The 16,557-nt window shown below is 38.1% G+C and overlaps 2 protein-coding genes across 2 annotated transcripts in view; both read right to left on the bottom strand.

Moving 5' to 3' along the window:
* The window catches only part of LOC127617667 (bone morphogenetic protein 5-like), a 56,538-nt gene extending 49,450 nt beyond the window's left edge, over positions 1 to 7,088 (bottom strand). Inside the window, exon 1 of the mRNA XM_052089692.1 lies at positions 6,219 to 7,088. Within this exon, the coding sequence (XP_051945652.1) occupies positions 6,219 to 6,678 (460 nt within the window). The 5' untranslated portion in view covers positions 6,679 to 7,088. The remainder of the gene's footprint in view (positions 1 to 6,218) is intronic.
* A 4,239-nt stretch (positions 7,089 to 11,327) lies between these two features.
* Positions 11,328 to 16,557, bottom strand: part of LOC127617659 (collagen alpha-1(XXI) chain-like) — a 102,969-nt gene continuing 97,739 nt past the window's right edge. Inside the window, exons 28-29 of the mRNA XM_052089681.1 lie at positions 13,265 to 13,342; positions 11,328 to 13,038 (exon numbers count right to left, since the gene is read on the bottom strand). Coding sequence (XP_051945641.1) covers positions 12,851 to 13,038; positions 13,265 to 13,342 — 266 coding nt within the window. The 3' untranslated portion in view covers positions 11,328 to 12,850. The remainder of the gene's footprint in view (positions 13,039 to 13,264; positions 13,343 to 16,557) is intronic.

Here is a 16,557-nt window from a genome sequence, read left to right as displayed (position 1 = left end):
GCTGACTCGTTGTTCTTGCTGATGAGACCCACCACGGTCGTGTCATCGGCGAACTTGATGATGTGATTCGAGCTGTGCATTGCTGCACAGTCGTGAGTCAGCAGAGTGAACAGCAGTGGACTGAGCACACAGCCCTGGGGGCCCCAGTGCTCAGTGTGGTGGTGGTGGAGATGCTGTTCCCGATCCGGACTGACTGAGGTCTCCCAGTCAGGAAGTCCAGGATCCAGTTGCAGAGGGAGGTGTCCAGGCCCAGCAGGTTCAGCTTTCCAATCAGGTGCTGGGGAATGATTGTGTTGAATGCTGAGCTGAAATCTATGAACAGCATTTGAACGTATGAGTCCTTATTGTCTAGGTGGGTGAGGGCCAGATGGAGGGTTGTGGTGATGGCATCGTCCGTTGAACGGTTTGAACGATACACAAACTGCAGTGGGTCTAGTGAGGGGGCAGCTGGGTCTTAATCTGCCTCATGACAAGCCTCTCGAAGCACTTCATGATGATGGGTGTAAGTGCGACGGGACGGTAGTCGCTGAGGCAGGACACTGAAGACTTCTTTGGCATGGGGATGATGGTGGTGGCCTTGAAGCACGTTGGAACAACGGCGCTGCTCAGAGAGATGTTGAAGATGTCGGTAAGAACATCTGCTAGCTGGTCTGCACATCCTCTGAGCACTCTGCCAGGAATGTTGTCTGGTCCAGCAGCCTTCCGTGGGTTGACTCTACGTAGAGTTTTCCTCACATCTGCCGTGGTAAGACAGAGCACCTGGTCGCTGGGAGGAGGGGTGGACTTCCTCGCCATCACGTCATTCTGCACTTCAAACCGAGCGTAGAAGTCGTTCAGCGCATCTGGAAGGGAGGCATCTTTGTCACAGGCAACTGATGTTGTCCTGTAGTTGGTGATGGCCTGGATGCCCTGCCACATGTGCCGCGTGTCACCGCTGTCCTGGAAGTGACTGTGGATTCTCTGGGCGTAGCGCGCTTTGCCTCTCTGATTGCCTGTGACAGTTTGGCCCTAGCTGTTCTTAGGGCTGCCTTATCGCCTGCTCTGAAGGCAGAGTCTCGGGACCTCAGCAGCGTGCGCACCTCCGCAGTCATCCACGGCTTCTGGTTGGAGCGTGTGGTGATGGTCTTGAGAAAGTGACATCATCAATGCACTTGCTGATGTAGCTGGTCACTGATGCTGTGTATTCCTCCAAGTTGGTAGAATCGCCATATGTTGCAGCCTCCCTGAACATGTGCCAGTCAGTACACTCAAAACAGTCCTGAAGAGCAGAGATGGCTCCTGCTGGCCAGGTTTTCACCTGCTTCTGAAGCGGTTTTGTGCGTCTGACGAGCGGTCTGTATGCTGGAATTAACATAACAGAGATGTGGTCTGAGTAGCCGAGGTGGGGGCGGGGCTCCGCCCGGCACGCCTGGGATGTTTGTGTAAACAAGATCAAGCGCGTTCAGCCTCTCGTTGCAAAGTCCACATACTGATGGAATTTAGGGAGCACTGTCTTGAGATTTGCATGGTTGAAATCTCCGGCGACAATAAACAGTCCGTCGGGGTGAGCGTTCTGCAGTTCAGCTCATAGCCCCATACAGTTCACAGAGTGCTTCCTTAGCGTTAGCGCTGGGGGAATGTAAACTCGGTTATGCAAACAGTGGTGAATTCCCGTGGTAGATAAAAAGGTTTGCATCTAACAGTCACAAGCTCCAACAGCGATGAACAGTAACTAGAGACTAGCATAGAGTTCTTGCACCATTCCATGTTGATGTAAACACACAAGCCACCACCGTGAGTCTTACCGCAGAGAGCTGTATTTCTGTCGGCACGAAACGAGGCGAGCCCGTCTAGCTGAATGGCGGCATCCGGAACTCTGTCGCTGAGCCACGTCTCCATGAAAACAAAGATGCAGCAGTCTCTAAACTCACGCTGCGTAGCCTGCTGGAGTCGGATATAGTCCAGTTTATTGTCCAGGGAGCAAACATTTGAGAGCAGGATAGACGGAGAGCCGGCCGGCTAGGGTTTGTTTTTAGCCTAGCATGGACCCCGCCCTCTTTCCGCTTCGCTTTCCGCACACCGCTACGACGTCCTCTCCCCCGGCCACCGGCATCAGGCGACGCCGAGGGCTGGAGGCCTGGTCTCCGCAGCAAGCCAAGTACGCGTAGCGCCTCCTGCAGGTCATTATGCAGCTTGGTTTTTGCATGAGTCTTATATTTCAGTAGTGTCTGGCGATGGTAGACACGAACACCGGTTGCTCCGATGTCCATGTGTTGCAAAAGTCGGGCTTTTTTAACAAAAATAGCACCATTGTGGATCCGGAGTGGCCGCTGCGTGCTACCGCGCCGCCATCTTGGATGTAGCTCACAATCGTCGTCTTTTACAATAACACAAAGCGTGCAGGGGGATATGTGGGCACATACAGCAGTGCCCATGAAGAGCAGCTTAGAACAGAAAGACTGAAGTGTGTTTGCTTTGGTGTCAGTGAAATAGTTCAGCTCAGCTTCTCTGATCGTTCATCTACAGTGAAAGTCTGTAGTTACTTAACACGCAGAGGGCAGGCCACAGATACACCAGCTGGCCAGACTCAACTTCACGTCTTGGCTGCTAATTAAGACCAGAGGTGTTGGAAATAGTGCTTTTTGAGCAATAGTGAGATACTGTATGGTTTCATTCATTTGTTGGATTGACTGAATAGATCATTTAAAGTAAAGGCAATTTTTGTGCTTTGTTGCATTCAAAACAAGAGGTTAAAGTGATGTTCTGGGCGTAGTTAGTTAAGTTTAGCTCAATCGATAGCATTTGTAGCATAATGTTGATTACTGCAGATAATATTTTTGACTCAAAAAACAAAAAACGATTTACAACTTTAAAAAAGAAAAAGGGCAAATCGCAGTTGCAGTAGCACACTTCCAATTGAAGAACGTGATTTTTTTTATTAACATGGGACAAATTGGTGCAGTGACTGTGATTGGCGCAGTGACTCTTTAGCACTGTCACCTCACAGAAAGATGTTCACATGGGTTTCCTCCAGGTGCTCCGGTTTCCCCAACAAGTCCAAAGAAACATGAAGGTCAAGTGAATTGGAGACTCTAAATTGCCCTGTAGGTGTGAGTGAAAGTCTCCCAGCCACTGGGGGTTGCATCAGGAAGGGCATCAAGAGTAAAACCTGTCCCAAGTCAAATATGCAGATCAGAGGCGGTCTGCTATGGTGACCCCTAATGGGAGCAGCCGAAAGAAAAAGAAGAAGATGATTAACGAGGGATGAATTGAGATAATTTTTGTGGTAATCAACATTATGGCACAAATTCCTTTAAGCTTAAATGCCTTTAAGCAAACCAAACAAATGACGAATGTTTTCTATTTATTAAACTTTTTGCTGTTGTTTTGTGTGTGTGTGTGTGTGTGTGTGTGTGTGTGTGTGTGTGTGTGTGTGTGTGTGTGTGTGCACTAACATGCACTAACAATGTTGCATATTTTGTATATACATACAATATTATAGTGTATCATAATATTTGATATGTAATATTAAGATGTCTGCTGTTGATTGCAGGCTTTGGCAAATGTGAACACGGTATTGCTTAATAAGCAGACAGTGTATGAGGTTGTGTAAAAGCCGTAAACAGATTCCCTTTTTCCAATTAAAGTCATATACGGTTTAAGCATAACGCAATCAGCACCCTTTTTTGCCCATTACTCCGCTTGTGTGTGGCATGTAAACACCGGCTATTCCAATGTGCGCATTGACATGAAAAGCAGATAATAATCTGACAATTTCAAGTCTCATGTAAACACGTTTTTTTTTGCATTGACAGATTTTTTTAATAAGCTGACTTTTGGTAGCTATCAGCGTATTAGAATGCATGTAAATATGCTCATTGTTGAGATGTTTTGTCACGCGCTTCATGCAATATATCTGAAAAGCAGAAAATTCAAGCTAAGGTCTCGATGTAATCTTATTGCTGTCTAGGAGATGCAATTTTGAAAAGATCTTATTTGTGATTGTTCTCACATTGTTGTACTTCCTGATTATTCTTAAAGTTTGTAGACAAGCCACTTTTATTAAAAATCATCCTTTGGACTGCTGTGTTTAGAGAGGCAGCACAATACACAGGATACTATGAGTGCTTTACATCTGTCGTTTTACATTAAAAGAGCTGCATTGCTCTGAAAGCGGACGGTGTACAAGCGCTCATTCACTTGAGTGAAAACAGATGGCGTGCGGGTAAGGTGATGATGGTGAACTCTATCTTGTAACACACGTTTATTTACTCTGCCATAACTGAGGATCAAACTTTTGTAATATAAATAAATATATACATATACTAAAAAAACCTTTTGTAATTCATTCTGGTTTAGGATTATATCCTGAACAATGGCCCTTAAAGTCATGTCCTTTAATGGAAGAACAAGCCAAAAATATGGCTATAACAGTCGATAACACCTAAATTAGATTAGCAAGAAAGAAAAACGCCACTAGCTACTGGCACCAGATTCCCAGATTGTGACCAAAAGTGGCTTTCTTCCAGTTCTTTCCTCTGCTTAACAACGGGAAGTAATTAAGGCAAATTACGCTCAGGTCAGACAGTCACTTGATAAGCTTCCATGAACTGTGAGGTGAGAGGTCACAGCCACTGAAGCTGTGTACAGTTCAGAGAATACTTATTGACTTATCACAGCATTCTTCAATAAAAAGTGACAAACGTTTATTAGCAATGACAGGATATTAACAAAACCTGTACATTTGGGTCCCATTTTTTACTCACTCCACATTCTGTCTGTGTGATTTCTAAGAAGTAGTCTATATTCTCATAATGACACTCTTTATAGACACTTTTTTATTTTCTCTCTAACCTGCAATTGCCTCAGAGTTTCCAGTAACCATACAGTCCTAAATATACACAGTTTATGGAGTTTTCAAGGACAGTTTAAATGTGGATGAATATGTTCCAGTAACTACTGCATATACAGTAGAAGCTATAAACAGACATTCGGCTAAAAAAATTAAAAAAATAAAATCACCTGCTTTTTAACTTTCAGGGATCATAAGAGTGAACTATACAGCAACAATGTAAAACTGTATAATATAAAAGATTATTATAAGACAAACGTACTTGAATAGTCTAAAAAAAGATTTAAGTCGGAACTTAAAACAACTTTATGTTTTTAAGTGTGCAATATGATTAAATAATGTAAAAGTAGAAGAGGCTTTATGTGTACATGATTTAAACTATATTTTTAATGCGTTTCTTGCCATTATTATTGAAATATTGTAATTTATAATGTTTTAAGTCCCATATATATATACAATGTATCCTATATAAAACTATAAACACAATTTCAAAAGGATTTTTAACAGTCTTTCTTGAAAAAAATTACATTTGTTTTTGATCCTAGAAAATTCAGATTATACTACTTCAGATAAATAAATTCAATAAATTGCAATGTTACGATTCCTGCCAGTTGTTTGTTTTGTTTATAGTATTTCATATATATATATATATATATGACCTTAATATATTGACCTAAATATATATATATATATATGTTATCAAGAGTTTACCTAAGTGTAAAAATTGAAATACCAAAGTTTAAAATTACAGTCAGATCAAAAGAATCTGAAAGAGAGAGAAAAAAAATAAGAAACCAATATGGAAATTACTCAAAAAAAATTCTAAAAAAAAACCTGATATAAAAGACGAATGATGCATTTTTCATGTGGGCTACTACAATTGTCTGACACCCGAATCAGCAGTTGGTTGTTTTGCTTTGTTTTATTCAATTGTATTTTTTTCTCCAAAGTTTTTGCTAAGATTAAATTGATCCCAAACAGAATCAGTGTAACTATACTAGATAATATTCACCTGTGTAAAAAAAAAAAAAAAATATATATATATATATATATATATATATATATATATATATATATATATATATATATATATATATATCTACACACATACATGTACTTTGTGGACAGGCAAAGGTATAAATCTGCAGTATTTGTTAACGTGTTTTGATCAAGTCTGAGGAACACGTTAAACATATTTGAATAGGAAAATAAGACGATAATTTCGAAATAGCTACTGTCTACTTATGTTTACAGATACAGCCAAACATGAGGGTCAAAAGTAACAAGCGCGCTCAAGATACAGCGCGAGGCATTTGGTGATGCAGCGCGCGCCCGAGAAACAGGAGCGTCACGCGCAGCCTGTCTTAACTAAACCAACCATACCTACCTAGATTAACAAAACTCATCACCATGTCCGCGTCGTTGAGAAAGTTGGTGTCGTGCGCGGTGGTCAAAGGCGGGCTCTGGCTCGTCAGGTACGCAACGCCATACGGCTGCGGCGGCGCGCGCGAGTATCCTTGTGGAATTGCAGGCGCCTTTTTACGCGATTTCCCCTCAAACGCCTTTCCGAGGAGCGCGTCCTCCTCCTCGGTCGTCATCGCGTTGTACAGGTCCAACATGAAGAGCGGTGCAGATGATGCTTGCTTGAGTGGAGAGAAGGGCCTGGGACGGTGAGGCAAACCCAGGATGGAGAGGATTTCTCTCTGGATCTCTCGCCGCTCGTGGTTACGCAACCGCCGGTAAATAAAACTGGAATGCACATGGTTGTCTCCTAAACCGCACTGAACGCTGTGAAGAAACCCCAGACAGCTCCACACAAGTCCAAATGTTGGCGCTCTCATTTTCATCTCTCAGAATGATGCTTTCACCAAGCGTGTGCTGGGTTGATGGTGGTGCTCTCCATGTTGCACCATTAATAATTGCTTTCGGTTGATTTTTTGGTTTTGTTTTGTTTTCAGTTTATTTGCAAAATCCTCTCCGTTGTCGTGGGGTTGACTTGTTAAGGTGCGTTCCCTTATGATCAAATCTTTATTCCTCCCCAATTTAAAACGAACTCCTTTTAGACTCCACAGTGATGCTCGGGTCAACTGTTGCGCGCTTACCATCCGATAGCTGCTGTGCCATTGTGAGGTAACATCTTCACTCTTGTCATTTCAGTGAACTGCTTTATGCAAATGATAATGCCCAAATAGCGTATCAAAGGAGAAATAACTTACACCAGTATATGGCACCAATGATGCCCTGGGAATAGAGGTGCACACCCTCAGGAGTCAGTGCATGAACTACCTCAAGTTGTGCATGCACCAACAGTAGACCACATTCTTGAAAAAGTGTTGAAAGCTGAAGTCCGTCCCACACTCCGGAGGGTTGGCGTCAACCACTAGCGGGCGTATATATAAAACATCATTGACCTGGGGCATGAATGCAAGCTTACCGTGAAATGAGAGACACTTGATATATGAGACCTTTCGTGATTAGCCAAAGGAAAAGCACCTGTCAGCTTTATTTCAAGGCTGCTCAGACTTTTGGATAATAGCTATCCCGACAATTGAGTGCACTTTTCCAAGTAGATGTTTTGGTGGTGCAGATTATGTGGAGAAACGGACAACTTCTGGTAACTTCTAAAAGCGAAAACGAATGCAATTGTGTGCACAGAACGGGGGCTGCAGGCTCGAGAGCCTTTGGATCACAAATGTAAAGGTGCCTTTAGGAGCGCGGAGGTTTAAGCAGAAAGCATATATAAGGAGTTGCCAACAATGGAAACTTGTACATAAAAGTTCAGTATGGTTCAAAGGAATAGTTCATCCATGTACATTCTCTCATCATTTACTCACCCTCATGTCATCCCGGATGTGTGAGACTTTCTTTCTTCTGCAGAACACAAATTAAGATTTTTAGAAGACTTTATCAGCGCTTTTATTCCATATGTTGCAAGTGAATGGGTGCCGACATTTTGAAGATCCAAAAATCACACAAGTCAACATAAAAGTAATCCATATGACTCAAGTGGTTAAATCCATGTTTTCAGAAGCGATATGATAGGTGTGGGTGAGAAACAGAAGACATTTCACTATAAATTCTCCTTCATGCTCTGTCAATCTCCACTTTAACTTAACATTATTCATGCATATCGCCCCCTACTGGGCAGGAAGACTAAATGGACAAAAATGTACTTAATACTGAACTGTTTCTCACCCACACCTATCATATCCCTTCTGAAAATATAGATTTAACTACTGGAGATTTATGGATTTTATTTTTATGCTGCATTTATGTGATTTTTGAAGCGTCAACATTTTTACATCCATTCACTTGTATTGTATGGACCAACAGAGCTGAGATATTCTTCTATAAATCTTAATTTGTGTTTAGCAGAAGAAAGAAAGTCACACACGTCTGGGATGGCATGAGGGGGAGTAAATGATGAGAGAAATTTACATTTTTGGGTGAACTATCCCTTTAATGGTCATCAGATTTATTAGGGTGAAAATGGGTTAAGCGGGAAAGTTTTATCCCCATTATATCCATATTTATTTCCTTAAAGGGTTAAAAATGATTTAAGAAACTAATCTTTGGAAAGTAAACAATTAACTTCTTGAGTTTTTAAGTTGGGGATCTTACAGAGCTCATTAACACTGGTGGGAAAAGAAATGGTAAAGAATATGACAGAAATATGAGCTAAATCTTATTAATGTTATAAAAAAGTAAAAGTTGACTTAATGTTTGTAAATGTTACATGTGATGTTTTATGATCTGAAAGTGTATCAGAAAATGTAGATAGTTATTCCAAGTAATTTGTAGTTATTTTCTAAACAATCATATTTCCTCTGTCCCACTTTACAGGGTGATATTGATAAAGTGGGACAGCATAAAGTATCAAGGCATTTAAAGAGAAGCAATGAGTTATTAATAAATATTAATTTACATAGCAGTAATAATGATTAAATGACAGTATAGTTCAATTCAGTGCATCATGATGTCTGTTTACATATGTGCAGAACACAGTGCGGTGAACTACATGCAGAAAAAGGAAAAATGAATTATTTCAGTTTCTTTTCTTCATCATATTTTACTCTTTATGAAGCAAAAATATTAAATACAATGCATTTAGTCTATTTTCCCTTTTTTGATGATTTGTTTTAGTTGAGCACCTGAACATTTTTGTTGTGGATGTGCATGCTTTCTGCTGTTTTATATTCATCTTGAAGTCTATATTCTCTTAAACAAAATGTACATATTCTATTAAAAATAATATATTCAAATACTGGAATATATTATTATACAAATATATACAAATACTATAAATTGGGTTTATCTTTTCCAGAAGTTTTTTTTCTTCCTGTATTTAAAAACATTACAATTGTTAATCTTAATGGATATTTAATGAGAATTAACAACTTCAATTTGTTAATTTAAGTTCATTTAACAAGTGGATAATGTCATATTTTGTAAGCCTAGGTTGCAAACGGAATAAATATACCCCCTAGATTGACCCCGTAATACAGTCTTCAACTAATTGGAATATATTAACTACACAAAATGCAAAAAACAAAACAAAATCTATATAAATGAACAATAAATGACTATGAATAACAATAAATGACTATTTAGAATGGAAATAACACCTTCAACATACAGCTTGCGTGCATTATTGCCCAACAGAATTTCTCCCTTCCCTCTCGAGCCACAAGAGGGCCCCCTATAACTGTCTAATTGAGCCACAACATATACCTGAGTCTTACTTGCAGCCAGGGCTGGACTGGTAATCTGGGTCCACCCCTGCTTGCAGCTTTTAGTGGCTCAGGGGCCCTAAGCAGCTGCTTATACCGCTTATAGCTAGAAACGGGCCTGTTCAAAAGTTCTTCCCAGTATTGACTATTTCTTCATTTTGGCTTTTGACTAAGGTAGGAGATATCCTAAACTTTCTATGAAGGTGTAATTTAGGCATTTGGTTAGATGGCATTTGAATCCTAATTAAAAATGCCAAGGAATGTAAAATTTCCAAGTGTCCCACTTTGCGCATATTCACCCTATATGACATATGATGTCAAATTTTTCTTGCATTGACATAAATTACAAATTTGGGCTTTTTGTGATTTTGATTTGTATAAGTATGAATGTGTTTTTTAATTAGGCATTTGTCACCATTTATAACATGTAAGTTAAAATGCACACTATTTGCCAAGTATTGGATGAAAGTTGCTCTTTTTATGCATATTGCTGAAACTGCATATACATGATTTATAATGCACTTTTAAATAACTTATAAATAAATAAATAAACCTCTTTGTAAACCCTTAATAAAGGGAATGTCATTGTAAACTGTTACTGGCTCATGGTTAAATGCTTGTTATTAGTTTAGCAAATAAATATGAACTGAATTACTCTTTTAAACATTCATTCTAAATATAAATCAATTAATACATTGGCTTTGATAGTAAAGTAAAAGCAGTGAATGCCCAGAGTGTACAGGACTAAGGGTGGCTCTGAAAAAGCTCAACTATAGTTTGTGCTCACTACTGTAATTCCCACACGTCCATTTGTGTTATTTCATAGTCTTGATGACTTTATTATTATTGTAAAAGGCCTTTCATAAGAATACAATTTTAAATGTACTATTATTTTCATTATTTTAATGTGGACAGAAATAATAGAGAATGAGTAGGTTCAATTTGAGATTATTTCCAATGATGTCCAAAGGTGAGTCCAGAATTGCATGCTACCATACTTTCTTCATACTTCTCTTTCTAGTTCTGCCATTTAGTAGAACCACCAAGAGCACGGTCGATCACAAGCAACAGCGACACTTAGGACTGCCTCTGGGCCTCGGTGCAATTACAACAGAGCAGCATTTTGATTGCTTTGAGATTTTTAACTTTTGTATTATTATTTATGATTGTTATTATTTTAATCCAGTATAGATTCACGTCTCAGGCACTTTAAACGGGCAATTCAGATCATGCATATTTGTTCACGTGTCTTGTATATAAAAAAAATAAAATAAAAAGATGATAATTCACCACCCTACAAAACTCAGCATTAAAACTGCCTTAATGACCCACCTAGTTGTGTTATATATCATGTATAGGGTTAGTTGTATTATTACTTGCAGTCTTACGTTTTCTCTAGCAATACATACAAATCTGTGTCATTCTATCATATCTCATACTTCAATGCAACAATACATTAACATAAATGATCAATCTGATAGTCTAAATAATTGGATTAGGAACGTGTCACTTATTAATTTAATTTAAGATCAGTTCATATTTTATTCAATAATATGTTCAATTAGGCCTAGAATTTTAAGAAATATATAAGCTGTTACAAAAAAAAAAAAAATAAGAATAAATAATAATAATAATTAGGAGTCTTTCCACATTTTTAATTAGTGCATTTTTGTCACTTTTAGTGGTATGTAATATTTTTGTTATGTTTATGGGAAATAAAGGAACAACAAGACATTTAATAAAAAAAGGTTTTAATTAATATTATCAAAAGTCATTCAAACACATGAAAATGTTATAAAAAATGAATCACTGCAAAAATAAGAAAACGTTCTGACAGGAGTAGCTGTAACTGATATCAGTTCTTATAAATAACAAATAATTATACATTAGTAGAAAGGTATGCTTTATTACACTGTACTACACACCCTTCACCAACTAAGAGTAAAAGACAAATGGTCTTCAGATATGTTTGGCGTTTCTAAAACTAGCTTGTTTTGGATTTAGTTTTGACGTGACTTTCATGATCGTTTGTTGTAGAAACAGCCAGATTAAGTTAAATGATAAATTCATTTAATTGACTCTTTTAACAATTCATGTAGTTTAATACACACTCACATTTGTAATAGGAAGTGTAGGACAGGGTTCCCACCATTACGAAAAACCTAAATATCAGGGTATTTTAAAATTGATTTCCATGGCCTGTAAATGTCGTGGACATTTCTGTAGTAAACCCTTTTTACTTTTCAAATTATTTGCTTATATTTATTTATTTGATTTATTTATGTGTAATCTTTATAAAATAATAATAAAAAAAAATCGTATCCTTTAATTACAAATGGACGTAGAAGGAAAATCATTGATTACAAAGGTGTGAGAACCCCGGTAAAGGTACAAGAGTTATTATTGAACTCTAAGAGACATTAACATTGGACAGAAGTTTGGAAGTGCTGCAGACGATGACAGTTTGCATGAAAAGTTCGTGGAGCGTCATGGTTTACATTTAAGATGCAAAAGAAAAGTTTGACAAAAATGGTGACCACAAATGCAAAACAAACAGTACTTCTGGCATCATAAATAAAATGAGATGATTGGCAGTGGACTGTCAAAGCCACTAGGGGGAGATAGAGAAACAGGAAATAGACTGAAGTCTGGGTTAAATTCCCACTGGAAGCTTTTCACAATTATTAGTTTCATTTCTTCATGACAAACAGCGTGAATAAATCATGGCACATCTCAGCTTGGGACACAGAAAAACAAGTGTTGAGGAACTTACGTTCATCCAAAAATGAAAATCCTGTCATCATTTTCTCACCCTCATGAGGGAAAGATCCTCAATGATTTCTAACACAAACAAATCATATGGCTTCAGAGAACTTGGTACTTGGAACTTTTATGGTGATTGTTTTGTCCTTTTGCATCTTGATTTTGATAGCCCCCATCCCCATTCACATTCATTATATGCAAAAGAGTGGCCAGAACATTCTTCAACATATCTCCTTTTTTGTTCCACAGAAGAAAATAAGACATACGGGTTTGCAACAACATAAGGTTGACTAAATGATCAAACAATTTTCATTTTTGAGAGAACTATCCCTTTAAATCACGGAAAATCGTGGTGTTGGTGTAGGCGACATCACCGTATTATATACACTTTAAGAGGTACTTTACGTGTCCATGAGTGAGAGACACTCTTGAAACATGTGATCATCCTGAGATTGGCTCGTACTTTTGCCTTTCATTCACTGAGCAACACCACATCAAGACTGTCTGCAATTCAGTCAAAGCTGTTTCAATAGTTTGGCCCTTTACTGAACGGATCTCTTCGCAACATGGCGCTGTAGCACATGGATGGATGGCACACGCCCGGTTGACCGGGCTCGCCGGTGTACCCTCTCGTCCCCTTCTCGCCGTTATGACCGGGCAGGCCTGGCTTACCTGGGTGACCTGGTTTGCCGACCCCAGCTGGGCCCATTTGACCTAGAGCAAAACAACATCAAAGTGATATTATGACAACAGAAACAAAACTCCCGAGTTTTAGGAGATCAATATAACAATTAATGATCATTTTAATTAGGCAGTCAGTCTTCTGTACATCATTATGAGTGATTACACTCATGTGCCATTAGACTTTAATACCTTCAATTATTAATAAAATAAAAAATAAACTTTCTGTTGAATAATTAGTGGTGCTGTATCTCCTCACCTGGTGGTCCTGGAAGACCTGGATCTCCAATTTCTGAGCGTCCTTGATTTCCTTTTTCACCCCTTTCTCCTGGATCACCTAGAAAGAGCCAGAAGAATTCATTTTGTGCACTTCAATGTTTCACAATTGAGACAAAGAGTATGGGATGCATAACATGTAATACTAAAAGAAAAGCAGTGTAAAATCCTGTGACGAGGAGGAGGGCGGGGCCCCCAATCGGGCTAATCAGCTGAGGAAATGTCTCTCTCTCTCTCTCTCTCTCTCTCTCTCTCTCTCTCTCTCTCTCTCTCGAACTGCCGCATTCTGTTGCACTTATCCCTTTCCTTGGCTGATTGGGAGCTGGGTGTCCGTAGTCATGGCCCGGTCCAGCCCTCCTCCTCATCACGAATCTTAATTTGGATGGCCCAAAACCATCAAGACATTATCCACGCCTCCTACTAATTAGGATAGAGAATTGTAAGGAATTTGACAATTTAAATTGTGAGGAACTCATGTTCAGATTCTGATACATTTAGCGGAAAGTTATGTAATGTCCATAGTTAGGTAGCTGAAAGAATGAACTGTTGAGAATAGAAAAAAATTGCTAGAATTTTACCATACCATCATTGTCAGAGTTGGGACAACAGATGAGGGGTGGATACAAATAATTTCAGACTATGCTCTGTCACACCTAAACCTCTGTATTAGCTTGTGCTTCTCTGGTCAACTTAGAAACTTTCTATTGCAGCACTTCTTAAGGTCGCTTTATGATTAATCACTTGTGTTTATCATTGCCTGTATGAAAAAAAGGGCCTGCTAAATAAATACATGTAAATTGATGCTGATAAATACTTTACTTTGGAGCTATTACCCATTACTACCTTAGTGGCCGAGGGAGAACAAAAATAAAGGAATTCTCAGTTTAAATGTAGTTTAATGTTTGCAATAAAACTTAATCATCCCCCAAAGTGAAAGATTATATTCAATTTAGTTCTTCACGTAGTTATGAAAACTAAATGTTCTGTCTGACACTGTGTTTACACCAGACACAAGTGGCACGACACAACACAATAAAACTAGATTTTAATATAGTTAACAAATAGTCTCCCATTATAGTCAGCAAAGCTGTGTTCACTGGAAGTAGCCATTACTTCAGTCAACGGACCCCGGTTTGAATTATTATTTTTTTTTTATGCAGAGCTACTCCAGCCACTTTATTTTCCAAATCCATAATAAATAAAATAAAATGGTTTTATTTACAATTTATTACACTGTAATACAGATTTTGATTCATCCCAGTGACATTACATATTAATGCCAGAATGTGGCAGCAAATGAGTGTCTTTTATGTGTCTTTTTCAGGGGTGGAAAGAGTACTGAAAAATCTTACTCAAGTAGAAGGACTGTTACTTCCCAAAAAATGTAGTGTAAGTAGAGTAAAAGTAGCTGTCCTAAAAACTTGTCAAGTAAGAGTAAAAGAGTAGCTAATTTAAAAGTACTCAAGAGTAGTGAGGTTTGAGTACTGAGTTGCAAAACATATTCCCCATTATAATGAACACTGTATGCCAACTTTTAAAATATATCACTTATCTATGATAAACTACATGAAATATAAAAAATAAAAGGGAGACATGATAACAGAAATTAAAAGATTGAAAAGTTATTTTCAATACACTGATCACCATTTTAAATCATAATGTATGAAACAATTACATTAAAATCAGTTTATGTGTAGGGTCTAAATTTCCCTTAATGTCAACAGAGTTATTGTTGTGCATAAAACATGTTCAAACAATGCAAGGAATGCAATAAAATGCTAAAAAAGCAGGATCACTTGGCAAGTCATGTCCTGCAGAATAGAGGAGGAAGAGCAGGCATCGGAAAAGGTGTTTGGTACATGGGCTACATCACGCTTAAAAAGGAATAATTCACCCAAAAATATAAATTCTCTCATCATTTACTCCCCCTCATGCCATCCAGGATGTGTTTGACTTTCTTTCTTCTGCAGAACACAAATTAAGATTTTTAGAAGAATATCTCCGCTCTTTTGGTCCATACAATGAAAGTGAATCGGTGCTAAAATATTGAATCTCCACAAATCACATAAATCTGCATAAAAGTAGTCTAATCCATGTGCCTCCACAGATTTAATCCATGTCTTCAGAAGTGATATGATAGATGTGGTGAGAAACAGATTTCATTCCTTTTTTACTAATTCTCCTCCCTGCTCAGTCAATCTCCACTTTAACTTTCACTTTCTTCTTGTGTTTTTGGTGATTCCACATTCTTCATGCATATTGCCATCTACTGGGCAGAGAGAAGAAGACTTAAATATTGATCTGTTTCTCACCCACACCTGTCATCATTTCTGAAGTCATGGATTAAACCGCTGGAGTTGTATGTATTACTTTTAGGCTGCTTTTATGTGCTTTTTGGAGTGTCAACCCTTTTGGCACCCCTTCACTTGCAGTGAATGGTGGTTACCACCTGAAATATTCTTCTAAAAATCTTAATTTGTGTTCTGAAGTAAGAAATTCATAGACAGATGGCATGAGGGTGAGTAAATGATGAGAGAATTTACATTTTTGTGTGAATTATTTCTTTAAGTAGCACAAGGGGGGCCACATTGTCCTCCTTTTGAGATCCAATGTTCAACATTGATTTAGTTCTTGTATCTTTTAAGTCCAGAAATAGTTGTGTTCTCATTGTAATGCATGATGCACAAGTATAGTATCTGCTGAAGTATTGCTCTACAAATGTTGATACTTTTCTATTTTTATAAAGGCTAAGCATAATTATAAAATAATTTATCATCTCTCCTTTCCTGGTAATTTATTATCCCAATTAACACTCTCTACATCAGTGGTGAGCATTATTAAAAAAACTATGTCTTTTTACAAAAAATATTATTATTAAAAATATACCTGTTTGATTCTATTACATTAATACTTTTAAAGTTACTCAAGTTATTCAGCCAAAAGAAGTGAGTGGTTTTCTTGTTTTCTTGTTAATGTTGTTTTATTAATAGACTTTATATGACATAGCCTACTAGACAGTGATCAATTCGTGAACATTTTGATGTAAATAAACTTTTTGATCCACTGTTTAAATTCACTTTAGACATAAACGACTGCGTTTACATTAAATCTTCATCAAAACAGGCATTGGCGAAATTATAAAGTGTATTTGATCATTTAGGAGCGTAACCGCATTAGCGCTCAAACATTAGCTGCCTGTCAATCAAACAGCACGCAGCTACAGACTTCAGGAAATAAAAAGTCAATCTTTTATATTTCATCTAGATAGCAAGAGCA

This window comes from Xyrauchen texanus, chromosome 24, assembly GCF_025860055.1.
Source record: "Xyrauchen texanus isolate HMW12.3.18 chromosome 24, RBS_HiC_50CHRs, whole genome shotgun sequence".
In the NCBI taxonomy this organism is placed as follows: domain Eukaryota; kingdom Metazoa; phylum Chordata; class Actinopteri; order Cypriniformes; family Catostomidae; genus Xyrauchen; species Xyrauchen texanus.
This window is presented reverse-complemented; position numbering and strand designations above follow the sequence as displayed.